Source organism: Aulostomus chinensis, chromosome 24 (genome assembly GCF_037954235.1).
Source record: "Aulostomus chinensis isolate RoL2024-O1b breed Wild chromosome 24, RoL_Achi_v1.0, whole genome shotgun sequence".
Taxonomy (NCBI): domain Eukaryota; kingdom Metazoa; phylum Chordata; class Actinopteri; order Syngnathiformes; family Aulostomidae; genus Aulostomus; species Aulostomus chinensis.
Window position 1 is genome coordinate 13189050 of NC_141343.1, and position 21423 is coordinate 13210472.

The window sequence follows — 21423 nt, forward strand, 5'->3', positions numbered from 1 at the left end:
TCTTTGCTCAGTTTGTGGCTGAATTATTTAAGTATATTTCCCTCTCTGCTCTGCATTGATCTGTGATTCAAACTGAAATAAAAAGGTGTAAAGGCCAGCACTATACAGACGGAGAGACATATAGACGAGCGCAGCTGTTCCTCCCACCAGCTCTGACTGCGTTCACCGAGTTTACGGAGATAAAAAGGGAAAAGTGGGCACATTTACAAAGGGATCCTGTCAACATGTGAGGGGAGAGGCAGCTAGACCACTTGTCATATTGACAGGAGGCAGGCAGCGTGAGGTTCACTGAGGACAGTGTCTCTGGTGGAAGGTAACAAACAGTGGTGAATGGATCTGCTGCAGCTGCTGGGCATATTCACGCAAATTCAGGCTTTGTAATTTCAAGTTTTTTTTTTTCCTTCAGAGAGAATTAAAAAAAAGAAAAAAGAAAAGAAAGAATGTTTTTTTTTGTTTGCAAAGTGTGTCACCTTTGTTAGCGCCTGGATCCAGTCATGCTGCGTTTCCTGTGTCTCAGCGCCGACAATCAGGACTCGCTCGGTGTGCAGGTACAACTCGACGGTAAACACAGCCCTGCTAGGAGACACGCAGCTCAGTAGGACTGGTTTGAAAAAAAAAAATGTCTTCACAGGAAACAAGCAAAATATGCACATTTGCACACAGAATAAGAAAAAACAGCATATCTTCGTCAAAAATGGCATGTCATCACGAATGTATCCTCTTAAATATGGAAGATGCAAGTATGATGGCATTGCTGTTTGTTTTTTGTTTTTGTTTTTGTTTTTAATTAAGTGCTGCTCTTTCACTTTCCTCATCCAATTTTATCCCTGCAGCTCAGGGGTCAAGTCAGCAAATTTTAAAGCACAGATTAATTAATGTTGACAGAGAGCTGGTCCACCCCATTCAGAATAAACCACTGGATGGGACCCCCTCGCTGTACCGAAACAGATTTGAATGGAAACCCCAAGGATCAGTCTGTCTATGAGGCCCTGTATGTTTTGTAAGATAATCTTGACACCATGTGTACGATTCTTTTAAATGCAATCTTTACAATTGCTAACGTACAAAGCTAACGTTATGCTATGACTGAAGTGGTACAAAGGCCATGTAAAAAAACTGTTTAAAAAAAAGAAAGAAGCAGTTTCTCACGATATTAAAAAGGTTTACCTTCTCTAACCAGTAGGCGGTGCTATGACTATGACTTCAATTCAGCTTTGAGCTGGGACTCTCATGAAACATAGGAAAAAGATCTGAACATGTGGTGTCCAGATGTGACAACTTTGCGTTCTATGTTTGGAAAAACTCAATATGGCTGCTTCGCCATGGTAACACCGTTTAATAAGTTCTCACATATGTCCAAACTGAATTGAACAGTGTTGAATCGAATAACACAGTAAAGAGGAATTATTTGTTACTGGATAAAACTAAATTAAAGCGAGCTAATTAGCCTGCTAACTTGCTGGCTAACATTACACATTACAAGCCCCGAAAAGTCTCATGTTCTTCAGAAATAGTAACGTTTTCCCCTCAGTCACAACAAAATTTTACGTTCGTCACTAGCACCAATGTTTGTGTCAATTTTCAAAACAAAAGCAAAATCCATCCATCCATTTTCTCCCGCTTATCCTGTTCAGGGTCGCGGGGGGCTGAAGCCTATCCCAGCGGCTTTGGGGTGAGAGGCGGGGTTCACCCTGGACAGGTCGACAAAAGCAAAATGTACTTTTGAATTGAACAGTATTACATCAGTACTCACAGTAAAGAGTATCGGTATCACTTTCGAAGGGGCGCAACTTCATTAAAACTGAGAGGCCAACATGAGTCAGATTAAGAAAGAATGTCAAAATATAAACTGACAGACCAAGATCTATTCAGATGATTGGCCCATGTAAGGGACGAGCTCAGACATCCAACATTTCCCATAAGGCAACTCAGGTTGACGCTGATCTGCCTGGTAAATGTATTTGTCTTTCATGCCCCTGCAAGTAACACTGGTTCCTTGGGCCTTGGCAAGTCCATTTCTAAAGGGATACAACTTCAAAGCTAGCTGGCTAGGTAGCCAATTAGCTCGCTAACTAGCGGCGAAGATGACACATTCACTGTCCTACATAGTCCCACCGTTTATGTTCAGAAATGGTTACAAAATTTGTTTCAATAGAATTTTACTGTTAGTCACAAGCAGTCAACCATCACCAACCAAAGAGAGAGATCTGGTTCACTGGCTGGGAGGAGTGGAACAAAATATGAAGAAAAAACAAAACAAAAACATTAGTTTCCCATTGACACCGGGTGGCGCTCTGACTAATCTGACCCAAAATGGAACGGATTCTTCTGTGGCCCATGCTATACCCCTTTGCCAAGTTTGGCACTAATCAGCCTTTTTGTTTTGTGCGTAATCCTGCACAAATATGAGCAAACGCCATCAAAAACATGACCTCCCTGGTGGAGGTAATATAACGATATTCCACTCAAGGCCCTAAGCTGGTCAGAGCAGCATTTCTGCAGCAGTGCACTGTCGCTGGTGCATTTAGGAAAACGCTGGGATCTTTCATTCAAACACACACGCACACGCACACACACGCACACACACACACACACACGCACACACACACACGAAACCCAGAGCTGTCGCAAGCAAAAAGGCGGCTATTAATCTTTGTTGGTCTTCCTCATTCTGTCTTGTGAGCTTCCACCCTGCTTCTCTCTCCCTCGCTCTCTCGCTGCTAAGGTACAGAGGTCAGAGTATCACTATCTTAATGGTTAACTGCCAAGCGGTAGTTCCCTTTCCATCGGCGCGCTACAGCGAGGGAGGCTCTAAATGCTCCAGCGATGGGTGTTTAAGGTGGTGTGTCACGGGGGGTCACGGCAGCGCTGAGTCGCTCTCCTCTCACGTGCGTCAGGGGAACAGGCGAGACACGGTTGTTTGCGTGACCCAGCGCGACCCTACCCCCTCCTCATCCTCCGCGGCAGGTGTGCAGGTGCTTGTTAGAGGGGGTCCCAGAGGGAGAGCGAGGGTGGAAGTAGCAGGGGGATACAGCGGCGTTTTTTGGCCGAACGGTATCGTAAAGCATGAGAAAAGACAGGGGGATGGGATGCGTCACGGAAAAATAAGAGAGCGGGACAGAGAGGTGATGGAAAAATGATGCACAGAGAAGCGTGAGATAAGAGACAGACATACAGCCACCCTTGCTATAGATTCTCTCCTCCTCCTCATCAATAGACATTGTCGTCCAGCCTTACATACTTTCTCTCTCTTCTATTATGTTTTCAAGCGCGGGAGGAATGATTGCACACACTTGCTGGGTGCCTGGTAACAGAGACAGCGCTTGTATTTGACTGACTTTCTGTCATTTGACTTGTTAATCGTCGTGTAAAACAACAACCTAGAAATCCTTCGTTTGGCAGGAAAAGGTGAAGAAGAATCAACGAAGTGAAGTTACAAGGACAGTGCACAATAATAGACGTTCCTCTTGAGGCCCCTGTTTAGACACCCTGGTTAATTTTGGCAGGTGTGTACAAAATTTCCCTAAATTACAATAAACAAAAGTAAACACACTTCCTAAGGACATCCAAAATACTTTAAAACAAGTAAAGTACAATAAAACCTACTTTCTGTTCCTCGTTTCAGGATGGCACAATCGAGTGGCGAAGCTAGTTTTGTTTTTATGTATCACCTTGGTTTACCTCAACAAAAGCCAGCAGTAGTTTTACTTTGGCTTGTCGTAGAAAATAAGATCAATGGCATAGAAAAGTTTTAACTTTTTGAACCTTTTTTTTTTTTTTTTTTAGCTTAAACGCAACCATTAGCAGCACGAAGCTAACGTGCTACGATTTGAATGTTTCCACAACTAGCTTTGTGCTTTTTGAGCTGTGTTGAATATGTTTACTCTTCACGGCAACCAGCCACTTGTTAGCAATCACCGTTGAAAAGAAAATTCAGAAATATGACATTTACTGACACATCTTAACCCATAAAACAAAACATAAAAATACCGTTAGCTTCCTGATAACTTATTAAAAATCCATCCAGACCTTTTTGAGTCATATCATATCATATCAAAACTAGCTGTGCACATTACCTCCACATTAAGTCAACACACCTCATTTTTCACAACTTTATTAGTCATGTAGAACCACAACAACTCACTTTTAATTAAAATGATTGGAATATACTTTTGAAACACGTCAACAGATTAGCGACGAACTGAATCACAAGCAGGGATTTACTGTGCCAGATGAGGTTGTTTTTTTTTAGGACTATATTTAAATTTGATTTTCACTTCATACATACAGTACAAAAGTTCACACACATATTTGCATTTTGTTTTTAGAGAAAAAGTAGTTCTTGTTGGTGGTTCAACTTTAGCAGAGATTAAAAGTGTTTTCATGTGGAGGAATCTGCTGTAGAAGCATATATAGTTATCTATATCTGCCTTTTATTCGTATTTTTTCTTTGCCCTGAGAAAGCCTTAATTCTCCAACCCTCATATAAATACACATACATTTATATATAACGCATCTTGCTAGCGAAGTAAGCCCTTGTAAAACTCTTTTTTTTTTTTTTGTTGGTGTCTGTGAGAAAGGCAACGAGAAAGAGAGTGACAAAGAGAGTGAAATGGTGCAAAAAGCAGCTAAAAAAGAACAGCGAGGGGAGCAGAAAGGTTGGTTACCAAGGATTTTTTAGCCGAGTCTGAAGGTCACAAGTGACTTGAATTACTTTTGTTGGAACAGACTGGGGTGAAAAAAAAGAAGAAGAAGAAGACCTCAACTTTATCTCCAGCCAACATCCTCCCCTTTTGCATCAGTTCCTTAGAAGTGTAATATTCATACAACTTTACCGATGTGCCGGGGTTTTACAATTCTGGATGTCCTCTGCTACGGTGAAATTACCCACCCCGCCCACCCCACTCCCCCAAAAAAGTGCTGTGTTTAATGGAAACGACACCTACGGCCTCCTGTAGCGCACCGATAGGCTGCTGCTGGGAGTGTGTCATCTGCATACGTTAATATTCATGACCGGCAGACAGCGAAGAGGTGAGACGTCCCTGCTCTCTTGGCATGCTGGGAACTGTGAAAGTTGCTTAAGTGAGAAGGAGTGAGGCTAAGCTTAATGTAGTGAAGCATATGGCCACATTATGATGGCGGAGTATTAAGGGAAGAGAAATAATAGCCTTTCCGGGGGTGACGCCGTGACCTGTAACTAGCTGGAAATGGCACATGTGACTTTTAGAGAGTTTGTACGCACGCATGCACACACGCGCACGCTAACACACACACACACGCTAACACACACACACACACACGCTAACACACACACACACACACACACAGATTATCACTGTCATGAGTTTGTGTCCAACTCCAGATGTGTTTCTAATAGCTTTATAAATAACAAATAAAAGCACTGTTCCCCTTTCATAGCATCTGCTAGTGTCATTAAGGACCCGACTTACACTTTAATCATAAACCATTAGTACACTGCTCGCTTGGGATGATGCACACACGCACACACACACACACACACACACATACAGTGCCACCCAGTGGGGTTGACGAGAGGGTGAACAAATCCAGATATTTCTCTCCTCTTTGTGTTTCACTTCCTGGAGAAATAATTAAAAGTTTGTTGTCGGAGCAACTTTTTATTTGAATCATAATCTGATGGGGGGAGGGGTGGAGGCTCAGTAAAGTGAACGAAGGCAGGGGGGGCAGTTAAAGCGGCGCCTGCATCTCTGCCAAAGTAAACAGGAAATATAGCCCTCGTAAAGCCATGATAGGTCATGTTAAATTGAATAATGTTAAGATTATGCTGACGAGACACATGATGAGGATGAGCAGCAACACAAAAGTTGAGTTCAAGTGTGAAAACGTGTGTGGTTTTTGCGCATAATTGAGTTTGAAGGCGTGTCGATTATGATTTGCATGCGCAGTAAATTGTACTGTAGTCAAATAAATCAGTTAAATGTCTGCTGTACACGGTGTGTGTGTCTGTGTGTATATATGTGTGTGTGTATATATATATATATATATATATATATATATATATAATCATATGAGTCAGCACATATTTTGCTTTGTCATGCTGTTGAGTACACGTGTAATGGTAACGTCGGTGTGAAACTGATGGGAAAATGTTGCACATGTGCAGTTGTGTGTGTTCATACCCTGCAACAGTCATGGTCTCCGTGTTGTTTATCGCCAGGCTGACCACTTCGGTGACGTTCACCCTGCCGATGGACGACGCGCTTCGCTCGCTCTCGTAGTAGCTCAAGAAGCCGCCCTCCAGTGTGCACCAACGACGTGCAATATCTGGGGGGGGGGGGAGAGTTAGATACTCATGCTTAGTAAAACTTGACATAGAGGCATATTTTTTGTATCTTTTATTTCCTTCATTCGTACAATGAAAACAAACAGTATTCAAAGAAAACTCTGTAGCAAACACTGTAAAAAAAACAAGTTTAATTAAATTGTCTTTGTTTAACACGTCTTCCACAAAATCTAAAAGTTTCTGTTTTGGATGGTGGTACACCACATGACCATTTTTTTTTTTTTAAATACAGCCTGTTAACATTAGCCTGGAATTGAAAATGTACTTTCTTTTGACAAGGCGAGTTAAGAATTTATTAGTTATCGCAAGGCTAAAATGCTATGCTTCATATAGCAGCCGTTAGCTTAACATACAGACTGCAAATGGAAGGGAAAGTTAGATACAAGCCCAAGGACATTGTCATCTAATAATATCTCACTGTTATGTTGTTTTAATTGTCTTTATTCATGTTTGTATTTTCACAAGAATTTTGATTTGTGAATAATTTTTTGGTGCATTTCTTAGCTAACTGGATTGGAATTGAGTTTATGGTGTCAGGCTTTTCCCGTCGTATCAACACCTCTATCGTTACCACAAAATATAAGAAGAAATATCACTATACAATTTAAAATATGAAGTATATCACATGCCTGTAATTGCTAGCGTGTTACTTTGATGGATTGTGCAATTTAACGAGTAAATTTGTGAACTAATATCTAAGTATTAGCTAATACCAAAAGCTAATTGTTACACAGACATAACCTGTATTTGACATCGCACATGCTACATGCTACGTAGCTAACCATTGCACAAGTAGTCAAATTGGCACAGCAAAGTCAGACACAAAGCAAAATTTATCTCAAGTTTGCTAAGCTAATATTAGCTAATAGCTGAAACTACAAATCAGATTGGTAAGCCAAAACATGTAATTGCCAATTAATTTCACACTTCAGTTGTATTTGATGGAATCTGCATAACCCGTATTTAAGTACTACTCCCAAATATGCTGTTAGAAGTACTTTCTTACTGATAAACTTCAACAAAATGGTGTATTGATGTGGAGTCAGAAAGAGAGATTAATTAGAGCCTGCAATGTAGTGATTTGTTCGTGAACAATTAGCATCACTCCAACTCTATTAAACACAGCTAATGACTCTCAACAAGCTAAGACAGCGCTGCTAAAGAATCGTTTAAAAACGTGGAGATAACACACAAGTTTCCTTCACACGTTCCCACTTGGATGGATGTGTACAGATGCCGCCGTGTCACATGCCCTCTCTGGCTCATGGTTCTTCTTCTATGTTGTTTTTTTTTTTTTTTACCTAAAGTAAATCTGAAGAGGATCACACCTGAACTAGAATGGCTTCAAAGACCATCCTCGGGTTTTCATCCTTGTTAGGAGGACATCATACTGAGTTTGTGAGGGCGAGAAAAGACGCTCACAGAAATGAGAGCTGAGACGCAGAGTAGCGAACAGATTTCAATCAACAAACATGCTCTCAGTGGAAAAGCTGGAAAACACGCCTTTCATGACTGTCTGACTGTGCGATTTACATAGCCAATGAGCATGAAGTTCATGAAAACATACCTAATTTTGGATTTTTCAAAGTCACTGTGCCATCTGCTTTTTTTGTTCCGCAACAAACACACACACACACACACACACACACACACACAATCCCCCCCCCCAACTGTCACTTGCGACTCCAAAGTTTCCACTGTATTCATCTCATGAATATGCTAATTGTGCATTCCTCTGCCAACTGTGTGTGATGTTTCTGAAGGAACAGATATAGTTCCAATAAAGAAAAGGAAGTGTCTACAACTGGCTTTTTAAAAGAAAAAAGGAGCACAGGAAAGCTATTCACCCTTGCACTGCCTCTCTCTCTCCCTCTCCCTCTCTTTCTTTGCATGGCTCGTCCTGACTTTGTCTTTTTTTTTTCCTTTTCTGTGTCAAAATAAACAAGTTGGACGCGATTCTGCAGAGCTTTAAACCTGCAGCATGACTAAATATCTCCGTGTGGCATTTAAAACATTTTGTACTTCTGACCCTTCAAAAAAAAATTATTCCAGCAGCTGAAGAATCATCATCTCTACCTGGAAACGTGGTTTATACATTTGTGTGTGTGTGTGTGTCAGAGAGAAAGAGACAAAGTGTGTGTGGAGACAAATTCTGGTATTTAAAGTCATTACCAGTCCAATCTATCTGACAGGACGCACTGTTGTCTTGGCGACAGGGAAAGATTTTAACGCATCTCACCGCCGTGCAAATGTGTTCCCGGATTGCAAAGGTTTGGCAGAAAATGCCATGCCCATCATTTCCCACCAGCAGGATAGCTAAGTGCTTGTTTTGCTGTAAATGTGCCTCCTTCCCTCCTGTCTTTCCTCTAATCGAGTAATAACCGAACAGCCATTTGTAATATCTGCACCCAATCATCATCTTAAGAGGTACACTTGACTTCCCAACTGCTATCATGCGCTGCAAGACAGCTGTCATGTCAGTATTGGGACATTTTGCTTAATAATGTTTCCCGTTTGATGCAAATGCTTTTCAGGGGTTGACGCTATGGATGAATGGGTGCAACGCTAAGTATGAATGGGTGTTGTCTCGAGCTATAATTTCCAATCTGTGCGTCGTGGCGCAAATCGGGCTGAGACGGAACTGCTGATGTCGACGGTAAATTTGACACACGTGGCTTAAACGACAAGTCGGTCTTTGTGAAATTTATACATGAAACGAACAGAGCAGCTGTATTGAAATAAGTTTTCCACATGGTTTATAATTATTATGTATTTTGGAGCAGCGATACTCGCTATTACGCTAACAAAGACACAACATTAGCCGTGCTTCCACTTATTCGCTTCACATTTGAGAGGAAGTTTGAATGTAACAATCATTTAACGATGATCTGATGAAAGCATTGTGGGGAGAAAAACTTTAAAACAAAAGAGAAGCAAACTCTCGACCGCAGGTAAGATTTGCATTTATCAGCTGACCCAAACGTTAGCGTTGCTATCGTTTCCCTCAATGAAAGGCCAATAGATTATTTACATTGGCTTATTGATTTATTAAATCTGTGGTTAACAAACATTACATAGACATACGCTTGTTTTTTTTTTCTTTGTAAGATAATCTTCACATATAAACACCACTTACATGATTTTAATAGCAGAAGTGCAAATGCTAGAAATACAAAGCTATCGGTAGGCTACTAAGCTTCACGCTCCTTCTGTTTTCGGTGTTAGATGTAACATGCAACGCTCAACATTTCACAACACTTTGTAATTTATGATGAACAACAAAACATTAAAATATATTTTCTTTTCATACCTAGACTTTCAGAATATCGAAAGATTTTGAGACTAATGCTAAAACTAACGGTAATGCTAATGTATTTCTGGGGTGTACAACTGACTTCTGCACCACACTGTGGCATTGGTTTGAGATATCAAGTAGCAATAAATGGGTTAAATGCCTGATGTATTAGTTTCTAACTATTCTAATGATAAAACGCTTCTCTAAATGAGGCTTAACAAGTGCAGGAAACCCCCCCCCCAAAAAAAAAAAGTTAAAGGGAGAATATAGATTAAAATGCCAATAAGTGTAGAAAGACCACAAATTTCTGACAGATGTGATCTCCTTTGAGTTTGAAGTACAAATGAATACAGATGATAATGTAGAAAACAGAGGCGCACACTTGCACACGTTTCATATTTTGCAAGAAGGCCTGAAAGTTGAAGCCCAGGCAGGAAATATCTGCAAAAAGCCGAAAGAGATTGTGACTATTATTCAGCTACACTGGAATCTGTGGCACAACTTACTTCCTATGTCAGTGAATTCCTTTGGATCCCTTTTAAGCTATCCCAGCAGAAAACAGGCTTTTATCAAAAACCCATTCAAAAGAATCCCTCTCCATCTCTCTGTTGGTGCTTTAGCATTTGCGTAGCGCGTGGGATACCACTAGCTTCTACAGTGGGACAATAGGGGGAACAATAGTGCCTGATTTACAATCAAGCAGCTGCGTCCATTGCCAGCTGTTCCCCACACGCAGCAATGGCCCCGTGGCCCAGCTGTTCGCCGCAGGAGTCCGCAACCAGCCACCAGAGACAACGCTAGCGGAAGCCACCAGCTAAAATGGGGCCAATTAGCTCGTACAGCGAGATTGCTCCCACTGCATTTCTCTCTTCTCTCACTTGAGCAATTTGTGAAGTTCGATAAATGCTTAAGTATGCAAGATGAGGAGGATGATTAGACTGATTAAGTCATCAATATGTCAGTTTAAACCTTCTAATTGTTCATCCACTGAATGTAGTTATACTTTTCACTAAATGTACTAATTTACCCAAAGTCTCCTCTAACCTCACATCTAAAAATCCGCTGAATCACCCTCTTTTCCTCCCTCGTGCTCCCATATCTTTGCCAATCTCCTGCCTATCTTGCCATCAGACTAAATATCAGTGATGAAGACGTCCACTGGACAGCCTGTCAGGGAGGGGGGCTGGAAATAGAAGTCGAGAAGGCATTTGAACGATCTGCCTGTTCCAGACTTACAGCGTGCTTCATTACAGGGACGGATGGACAGATATGACATAGATAAAGAAAAAAAAACACTATCTGTCATGTATTTCTGGCTGCAGAACTACATTTAGGCAAGAAGAGACACTATTCTATGAAACTGGAAAAGGCAAGCTAGATTAAGATGGAATACTGTAAAACTGCCTGTGTAAAAAAAAAAAAAAATCCAAACATTAGCAATTTTACAGGCTTTATTATCGAGTATGGCTTTGCAGCTGCAAGTAATTGAATTGTTCAAATTCAATACATAATTCTCTGCCTCTTCTCTCTGTGGTGGTCATGAGTTACTGTTGCAGGCTGCTGATGAGAAAAGGACCAAACTAATCGGCAGCCAGGGCTGCCACTTCCCCGCTGCCACTCACCATTTCGGACAGTAACTGCCTCTTTTTCCCGTCAAGGGTACCACACAGAAATGCACACAAAGCACACTCTTCACTCTGTGTCGGGGCTTCATTTAATCAACTGTGGAAAGCGGATATGGAGGACAGCCCGCAGAACAGCGAACAGGAAATAAAGTTGCAGGAGAATAAACCAGTTCAAGCGTGATTTTAGCACAAACAAAGCAACAAGGAAGATTGTTTTTCTAATCTGTATACCCTACGGCATTATGAATGAACACACTGGTGCTAAATGCTAAGCAGCACAGTGTTTTGTTTCATCACGGTGGACCGGCGTGAGGCTCCCCTGTGCCACCTCTGTCAAGGCCATTACCAAAATTGCTTGCCAAATTAATTTATGTCGTATCCCGAATGCAGTTCCCATCAGTGGGAACACAAAAGCCTATTGGAGTTGTCTACAGACATGGAAAAAAGAAGTTTAGGACGCTGTGGCACAGTGCTTTTATTAAGCCCTGAGCACAGCCTATGAATTATTAAGAGCTCTGGTGTATCTATAGACCATCAAACCATTAGCCTGGGAGCGAAAGGCATCCTGGAGTACATTCAAAAATACCTCATCCCCCTCCTTAAGTCCTGACAGCGCTTCCTCGTGATTGAAGAAGTTGGAATGCATTGAGTTTTCAACCCAACCCCTCTGAATTTTTCAAGAGCTGCAGCTGCAGTTAAAGCGCCATTAAAGCACATGTGCCAAAGTTGTACAGCTTTGCATAATAGATGAAATAACAAGGTATTCATCGGTCGAAATATTATGAACACTTATCCGTGTTGAGACAGCTTTAGAATGGTCTGGTGGTTTAAAATACACAACCGTAACTAACGTGAACTAGAAAACCTTACAAAAGGTTCAACGAGGCAAGCCACTGCAATGGTAGGAAATCTCCTTTGTTTTTGTCTTGTTCTTTCTACTTCTCAGCTCTTTTTTCTCTCCCCGTTTATACACTGCCTGTTTCTAGTGCTACCAAGTCTGTTCCCTCATGGCGTTCCAATGATATGTTGACAAGAATGAGAGAAATATCGCATTTATATGAGGTGATAAGGACCTTGCCCTTTGACTCCCAAAATCTTTTCAGTGTTTCATTGAGGAAACTCCCGTCAGGAATTCTGGAGATACAGCTTTAACAAGATTGGGTGAGATATCTCATTCATATGAGGCCATCGTGACCATGCCATGACCTTTGACCAGCAAAATCTTTTCAGTTCCTCCATGAGTCTCAGAGGACAGCTGTGCCAAATTTGACGATTCCCTCTAGGCAGTCCTGAGATATCGCATTTACTGGAATGGGTGGGACGGATGTATGGATGGACGAACACGTGGAAACACAATGCCTCTGGCCCACAACTGTCACCGGCGCTGAGGCGTGAAGACGGTCCCTGGCAGCTCCTCTAAAGGGGCGATTTCCCAAACCTCAGCCCTTTTCTTTAGCCTGCATGTACAAGCACCAATGAGAGCGATGTATGAGGTAATGATGTAGGAAGCACGGCTGATTCAAGTGTCAGGTAGTTGCAAGCTGTCACCCCCCACCCTCTTGCAATCTTTCTCCCATTTCTCCCCTATCCCCCATCCAACTCGTCCACCTTCCCAGTAACCCTCTTCCCTGGGGGTAGAATCCAAAGCCAGCTCCTTCTCCTAATTACCCATGGGCCCCACCAACACTCCAGCTGTTTGGAGAGGTGGGACCACTCCGGAGCAAGGAGGTGCAGCAGCAGCAGCTGAGGAGTTTGCTTGTGAAATTGAGTATGGATAAAAGTTTTATTGCTTTGAAAGACAAAAGACGAGTTTTGGAGGTGGCATTACTCAGGTAGATGTACCAAAATAATTTTAATTTTCTTCTACCGCTTCTAATTTTCCCGGCGCTTCCGTTGAGCATCACTGCTGGTAACATACTTCCCTCTGACAAAAATTCCCCAGAGGGCCGATGCATTTGAAAGACAGATCCATTGATCGTTTTGGCTGGAGTGTTTGGAGGAGGGATTAAACGATTGGCAGTTTGACAGCTGACAGGCTGACACTGATTGATCGATCAGTGCTTAACTGAAGCAGACCTCTGACAAACATGCAGTTTAAATTGCTTGGAAATGGATTGATGGGGCTTGTCGGGTGTTTGCAAAATGGCATGTACACTCACCGTCTCTTCCGCGGCGGTCCAGCATCGTCTTGGCATGTCCGGCGGAGATATAGAGGAAGCCATCCATGAAGAGTGAGGCGTCAGATGGGGAGGTGTTCTCCGACCACGGCTCTAGAAGGGGGAAATCTGTGAGGGGTAAAGACAGTCGCTGAGCAAGGGGAAAGTTTTCCCACGTGAATTTTATGATAGTGGCGCATCATTCTACTGGTTCACTGAGCTTTCTCTATAACCACCTCATTTCCACCCATTTGCAATTTCATTATCATTGTTCTTGACCTTTAGTGAATTAAATTATGTTAAATTGCAGAACTATATACCTTCAAAACAGCATTCTTGATGGCCTAAGTTATATTTTTTATATTGGAAAGTTGTAATAGTACGGTAATGATTCAGTCTTTTGTGATCAAACTAAAGGTATCACTGTTTATGAATTAAAGGAACGCAGCATTGTTCTCATGCAGGGATTGTTCTTATGTTTGTCTTTAAAGTGACTTTCCACTCATAGCTTTGGATTTATGGCCTCAAACATACCGCTTTGATTCAAGGCCATCTCATTTGAACAGCTGCTCGAGGCAGATGGCCGCCCTTCCTCAGTCTGGTTCTCAAGGTTTATTTCTAAAGGAGATTTTCCTTGTCACCAAATGTTTGCTCACAGTGGAATTGTTGAGTCTCTGTAAGTTTGTAAAGTGCCTGCTTGATATGAAAAGAACCCTGAGATAACTTTCCTTTATAAATTAAATGCAGTCGAACGAATCATTATTTTAGACAGCCTTTTTTTTTTAAACAAGTAAGTTATTGTACGGCAATGCCCCAAATGACTTTTAGCCCTTTGTAGGCCAAGAATCAGATATTTGACATGATTTAAGGGGGAGAAAACAAACATGAATTTAAATTAAATAATGGACAGAAACATGGCTAGAAATGAATGCTAATGTTGATGCTAATCATCTGGACGTAAGGTGCTAATTTTCGTTCACAATTTTGACATAACAACTGAAATGGTAAAGTGAAATGGTTTTGTGTTTACAGCGCGTTTCCACTCCTGGTCAAAATATAACCTGAAGTACCTATGAATAATCGTTTCAATTGAAATCGTGATTGAAATTGCTTCAAAAATAATAATATTCATTGGAACAAAACAGTTGCCTTGACTAAATCACAGCTTTGTCTTGGTTTAAACATTGTTGGAAACATTTGGGATCATGCAGGGACAAAACCGCATTCCAGATCCTACGCACCGCTCATCATTTTTAAGAATCTTAATCTGTAACCAGCTTTACATCAAGTATTCAGTGCCCTTATTCACCCGACGGGACAAAGCATTAAGCCTGTATTACTGCAGCATATTATCGAGATGTTATCTCGTGACTTCCATCACATGTCAATCATGACTTAAATCCTGTATTTTTACTTAAATAGCTTGGATTTGGAATGTAGAACTGTTTCCAGATTAAGATAATGCTAATCCCGGATACAATTCTGCCTTTCTATCATGATCTTCTTCACCTCGTAAAATCCCTTACAAGATAGGATGTCCTTCCAGCTTCCACATTGCTGAAGTGTCCCTTAGCGCAATACTGAAGCCCCATCAGCTGCCGACTCAACCTGCATTCCACGTGACCTCCGCCGGGAAACAATTTCCCTACACGAAACAATGCTGGCTTATCTGGTTTTCCACTTGCGGCATCAAAAAGTGTAAACAAACTGCTATTTTTTAGTTTTAGGTCTGACTGTCACACAATGATTAGCTTGCAAAGTCAAAGATAAAAAGTTCTTTGAGCATATTAAGGCACAAAAGTCCATGTCCTGCATGTGTTGAAAATCCTCTTTGTCCATGTAAATTAGAAGCCTTTTCCCCTTTTTCTTCCAAACTCCCTCGACTCATCTTTTCTCTCTGGCTCCCCACGTTCAACCTTATCATTTTCAAATTCAATTAGCTTCAATTCTGGGGTTCTATTTTCTCCCGGAGCTTTAGCAATATCTAAGAGATGTTATCGTCTTCTAACTCCAGCTCCCTCATCAAGCAAGGTAAAATAAATTTAATTGAAACCCCCGTTTTAATTGAAGCCACATTTCCAGACTTTCTTGACACCACCGATGCTTCATCACAAGGCCACGTATCATGTCGTTCCACTGAGAGAAACAATCAGTTAATTTAATAAGACAGCTTATTATCACTGTTCCAGTGCATAATTACTTAGGAGTTGTTTTCATATGTACATAAGACAATCTTTCAGATTATATAAGTGTTAGTTTGAGTCTTAAAACTACCTGATGTTGACTTTTCCTCAGGTGTCTCTTGTATCAGTCAGACTAAGGTGAACTTCCAAAAAACTAAATCAGGGCTACGGAGGCCAGTTCAAATCAAAGACTGTTGCAGACAAAGCTGCTGATTTTTGAAAGTTGTTTGATTCCTGAAACCTCAAAGGAACCCATCAAAATCCCTGAGTGTACTTTTAAAAAATAACGAGGTAGTTCCGTCTTCAGCCAATCAGGAAACGACGCACCAGTTAGCGGCGTCACCAAGCCCTCCGAACAACAAAATCGCCAATGTCGGTGTATCCCCAACTTCCAGCTCTTTCCATGAATTAGCTCCTTGTCTGTGCCACTGCAGAAGCCAAGGTTGGCAACAGATCCTTGTTTTATTGTTTGTTTGTTTGTTTTTTCAAGCTCGCCGTTGAGCAAGGCACTGCCACCATCAGCGTGCCAGTGCATCTTTGGTTTGATGTGAATGAGACGTCTTAGGAGTTGCGTCTCTTTTCCTCAGGGGTAGAGTGGCCTTCTAGCAACCAAAGGGTCGCTGGTTCGATCCCCGACCCCTATGACCATGTCAAAGTGTCCTTGAGCAAGATACTGAACCCATAATTGCTCCTGATGAGTTGGTTGGCGCCTTGCATGGCAGCCTCCACCATCAGTGTGTGAGTGTGTGTGTGAACGGGTGAATGAGATGACACTGTAAAGCGCTTTGAGTGCCGCTAAGGTAGAAAAGCGCGATATAAAATTGAGTCCATTTACCATTTGATCTCAACCGGCAAGATGTACATAAACAAGACACACAACATGGTGGAATGTGCGCTTGTCACAGTGACCTTTGACCACCAAAATGCTTTTCAGTTCATCCCCGGGTCCCATTGGACATTTCTGCCAAATTTTCAGAAATTTGTCCCAGTATGGTCCTGAGATTTCAGGTGGTGTTTTAGGGACCAATATTTAACATGAGAGAACAATGACCTTGACCTTTGACGCCCAAAACATTTTTCAGTCCATTATTGAGTCCCAGTGAATGTTATTTTTGTCAAATTTGAAGAAAACGCACCCAGAAGGCAACCCAGAGACATCGGACTAAGAAGACGGACAACCCAAACACATAATGCCTGTGGCCCATTAGCTGGTCCATTAGCTGTCTAGCCTGTTGCATGTTACAATCACATTACAACACAGTGTCTGGTGTGCACCCTAGTCGTGATTTCTCACAAGTTCAGCTGTGTTTTTGATTTGGTCCCAAGGATGCGGGAAGAGGGCATCATAAAGCCTGAGTGATGTTAGCATGCGGCATCTGTTATCTAGTTATGACCGGCGAACGTGAGTGCCAAATAGAAGCGTCACAAACACACACCATTTTCCAGCCAGTCAGATCGAGGGAATGTAAATAAGCCAGTGGCTTGAAGCTGTATCAGTTGTGACAAGGCTCTCTCTTTGAGCCGTCTCCCTCCGGGCTCCTAAAGCTGGACTCTGTTAAGATGGGACTGTGATGTCTGTGGGGGCGGCAGTTGAGAAGTCTGGCCTGCGCTGATTGGCTCCGTCCCCAGTGAAGGGAGGTGACATGACAGAGTGCTCAATTAGCCATCTGGTCGCCCACGGCAATGGTCACAAAGTGGTACCCAACGAGCAGTGGACAGTGGGGTAATCAGAGGCTCTCGCTCGCTTGCACGCACACACACACACACACACACACACACACACACACACACACACACACACACACACACACACAGGAAATTCTACCACATATTATAAATGCGACCATAATTGGCTACTTGAGCATATGCAAACCAAAGATACATTGGCTAGTCGACTAATGATAAAAATAAGATGGCAGAAGACTACATTTGCACAAATATATATACACACACACACACACACACACACACACACACACATATATATATATATATATATATATATATATATATATACACACACACACACATTCACACAGCCGTAAGACACCCTTTTTAGCTGCTAGCTCTTCAAAAAGTAAACATCCCCACACAGACCCACAAGGGAGAAAGCTTTAAATTCAGCCAAACTCTCAGCAGCTTTGTAACCTCTTGACCCTCCAACCGTTAAAACGAGGGGTGTAGCCAAGCTTGAAGATCCTCTCGTATCATTAAAGGCTGCTCTTTGGGAACAAAGACGAGCGGATCAGACGTGGGCTAATAAACACCGGACGGTCGTTTCGATCAGCTGATGTCAAACTCGCATATTTGTTTGAGACGGTGTCACGCGAGAGTGAGTGTCATCGGTACAAATAAAGAAAAGTCGGGGTCAAGGCAGCTCCTGGTGGCATTTAAGCAGCCCCTCGCTAACAGTTCCCACCGGGCCGAAGCAACAGCAGACGCAGCAAACAGCAAACGTGTTGAAAATCAAAATCCTTTTTGTTTTTTCCAGCCATCAAGTTATTACAAGTCTTTCTAAATTCTGCACCTTAATGGATGTCTTGCATATCATGGAATTTTAGCTTTCTTTTTTTTATATACAATTTATTTAAAACTAAGTAATGGACCATCATGTTTGTATACCCGTTACCCAGAATGTTAAAAACAAAAAATTCACTGAAGAAACTAGATGATAAAACAGGGATTCTGATTCAGTGCTTGTGTAAATATGTGTGTGTATACATACAGTGTGTGTGTGTGTGTGTGTGTGTGTGTGTGTGTGTGTGTCTGTGTGTGTGTGTGCTGTTCATCTTTTCATATCCACACAGAAAGCCTGCTGGATAAATTTTTAATGTGCTGGGAGATACAGAGATTCCAGCCGTCATGGATGCTACTGCGGCAGCAATAAAACGTCTCTGCCTGCAAATCGGTGGTGTGTCACTTAAGCGGAATGATGTCAACAGTGTGAGGCTTTGCTGTTTCGCTTGGTTTGTACAGCGTAATGGCCTCCTTGATGGAGAAGACCACCCCCCCCAAAAAAAAATCCAAATTACATATTGACATTGCTCCGTTTACAGGTTAGCTACTAGAGGAAATAGCTAGCAGGAAGTCAGGAAGACACCATGCAACATTTAAGGAAGTCTTTGTATATGGTTGAAGGGAGTAATTAGCACTAGCATACGACTTTGTGTTACTTGTCACTTGCCACCTCACTATTCTCCATATTTGGAGAAAATTCATTTAGAAAAAGCACACAAGCTCAACTGTTCCGTTCAAACCCCTGTGAAGAGCACAAATATACCACTAATGTGAATTATTTCGATACTGTCCGGCATTGGCACGTTAGCACGCACAGCCAGCATTGGCTAGCTACCGCTCACTCGATACCAATGAGGCCTAGCAGACAAACACAATTTTTTCCCTGTCTTCTAGTTTAAAGAACAAGGTTATATGTTAATAAAAAGTAAATTCCTTTGTAACGTTTGAAAATAAGAGTACAAAAGCCCACAAAACTTGCCATCTGTATACGAATTCTGAGTTCTCAGAGTTCAGTACGCTGTCTTTGTCTTCCATGGCTCAGAGAGATGTGACACAGTTTAATAGGTAAAAGGCAACACTGAGGATACATCAGTGGGGCCTTCAAAACTGACCGTTCTGGAGGCAGATTGATTCCAACTGTCCTTAATGCCTCACTGCCGTGTTAGATCGCCAACTCAGCATTTTACCCGTTTCAAATACACTTCAAGTCTATCGCCTCAATACTTCCCTCCTGATGAAGACACCGCGAGGTCGACACCAGTCTGAATTTTAACCAGTGCGCCCGTGCAAAAAGGCCTTTTGATACATCCATCCTTGCTCTGCCTTAAGAGTGCCTGAAGAAAATTTACCACCTTCCTCCATTTTATTTTTTCATGTTCAAGAACACCTTCAAGTTTCCAGGTGAACCTGAGTAGCGTCCCTGCATTCGCCCGTAGGAACATGAAGAACGGACTGTCAGCTGTGTACTTTGGTTTAACTGATACACCCAAACAAGAGCGTGGCGGTAAATTGGCAGAGAGGCCAGGAGACAAGCAGCACTCGGCTGCTAATGTCCTGCACCTGCAGCATTTAAGATCCAATTAGCAACTTGTCTTTCTGCTTGGACAAGGACCGGAAACATGAGCACACACACTCACCAGCCAGAGGAAAGGATTCTTTTGGGCGATAATAAACTCCACTGTGTCTTCCACTTACCCCACAAAGCATCATCAAGTACGTTGGGATACAAACCGCTAATCATAGTGCTAATCAGTATGTAAACCTGCAGGGAAATTATTTGCGTGATATCTTGTGAGAAGTGAGGCACAATTTCTTTTGTGCCTAATCCGACAGCATGTTCAGCAACACGGGTGATCAGAGGCTGTGCAAACCCCTGCTGCAAGAAACTTGAGAACAATTCTGCCCATGTGTTTTATTATCAGAGGAGAATGCAATATTTAGATAGTTGTGGCAATGCTGGGTTTACTGATTGGGTTCTGTACAAAATTGAGAACTTGAGACTAAGAGATCGTAGTCTGGGATAATAAGAAAAATACGTGCACAGTTAAAAACGGTTCGAAACGTCCCGATATCTTTCTAAAAGTACCTGTTTTTTTTGTCAGAAAACTGGCTCTAAAAGTCCTGACAAGTTGCTCAAAGCAACCAGTTTTGTCGGCAGAGAGACGGCTGCAAACGTCCGGCTATCTCACTTAAAAACCCTTTATTTTCCACAGTGAAGATGGCTGCAAATATCCCGAAGTCTTAACGACCAAAGACAAGCGGTTTTGTTGCCAGAAAGCCGGTTGTGATGTGCCAACATCTTGCTAAAAAACACAAAGTTTTACCGCCCTAAAGCCAGTTGCGAACGTCCCAATGCCTCGGCAAATCACCCAGTTTTGTCACTAGAGAGACGCCTGAAAAATGTCCCTACGTCTCACTCCTGGCTCATATTTAAGTGTGTTATAAACAAATGAAAGCACTTCACTTTTGGTAAAGGATGACGGGTGAATGAGAAGAGCCTGATGTCTACAATCGCCGTTCAGTCTCCCAAGTGGTGTCAACACAGATCCAAGTACAATATCCGTAGTATTTGGTGTCTGGTATCATATCCATCATCATAGTCACATTTCTGATATTGTGACTGGCAGCTGACAGCCAAGACACGATTACACATTTGCTGTGCCAGAACAGATCATCTTGAAGAAAATCAACTTTGGCAGCATTGTGTTTTCTTCTTTTTTTTTTTAAATACACTTCAAACACTGCCAAAAATATTTTTCTATGACATTGCCTGTTTGCTGCATGTTGACACAGAACCGAGGGGAAAGAATTTTGTTTTTGTTTTTTTTTTAATTTTTCTGTGATCCAAAAAAGTTTTTCTGGAACTTTTGGGGGGGGGGGGGGGGGTGGTTTTTGTTTTTTTTCCAGTCCGGTGATGAGAAGAGAACTTGAAGAAAAGAATGTGTTCTATATTCATATTTTTTGATAGTTCATCTTTATTTATATGCTGTATGGTTGCCTCCTGAGTGTAACATGTGGGAATAAAGCACAGCACATAAAAATGATAGAGGAACCTAAAAATAAAAAAGAAACCACCACAGTGGAAGCCTTTTGACTATAAGGGATAGAGCCATCATTGAAGCCGCCCTCGAGGGTTTCGTAAATGCGAAGAGACACTGCCTCCATGAGCGGCCCTTGGCTTTTTTTTTTTAATCTGGGATGGGAATATGCAAATGTACATGCTCCTGCAGTATCCCAAGGTGCTTTGGGGCGAGCAGGTGTGGGCGTAAGAACAAGGTCCATTGAGGCCTGCGTGCTTGATACACAGAGAGGAAGAGCTAAT

General features: G+C 42.0%; 1 protein-coding gene and 1 long non-coding RNA gene across 6 annotated transcripts in view; one reads left to right on the top strand and one right to left on the bottom strand.

The window, feature by feature from the left end:
* The window catches only part of arap2 (ArfGAP with RhoGAP domain, ankyrin repeat and PH domain 2), a 127192-nt gene that overhangs the window by 35283 nt on the left and 70486 nt on the right, over positions 1–21423 (bottom strand). For all 5 annotated transcript variants that reach the window (XM_086197873.1, XM_086197869.1, XM_086197870.1 and 2 more), the window contains 3 exons: positions 13405–13530; positions 6162–6306; positions 471–573 (listed from right to left, as the gene is read on the bottom strand). In XM_086197873.1, coding sequence (XP_086053999.1) covers positions 471–573; positions 6162–6306; positions 13405–13530 — 374 coding nt within the window. The remainder of the gene's footprint in view (positions 1–470; positions 574–6161; positions 6307–13404; positions 13531–21423) is intronic.
* LOC147238767 (uncharacterized) overlaps positions 1–21423 on the top strand; it is a 71336-nt gene that overhangs the window by 6525 nt on the left and 43388 nt on the right. The window lies entirely within an intron of this gene.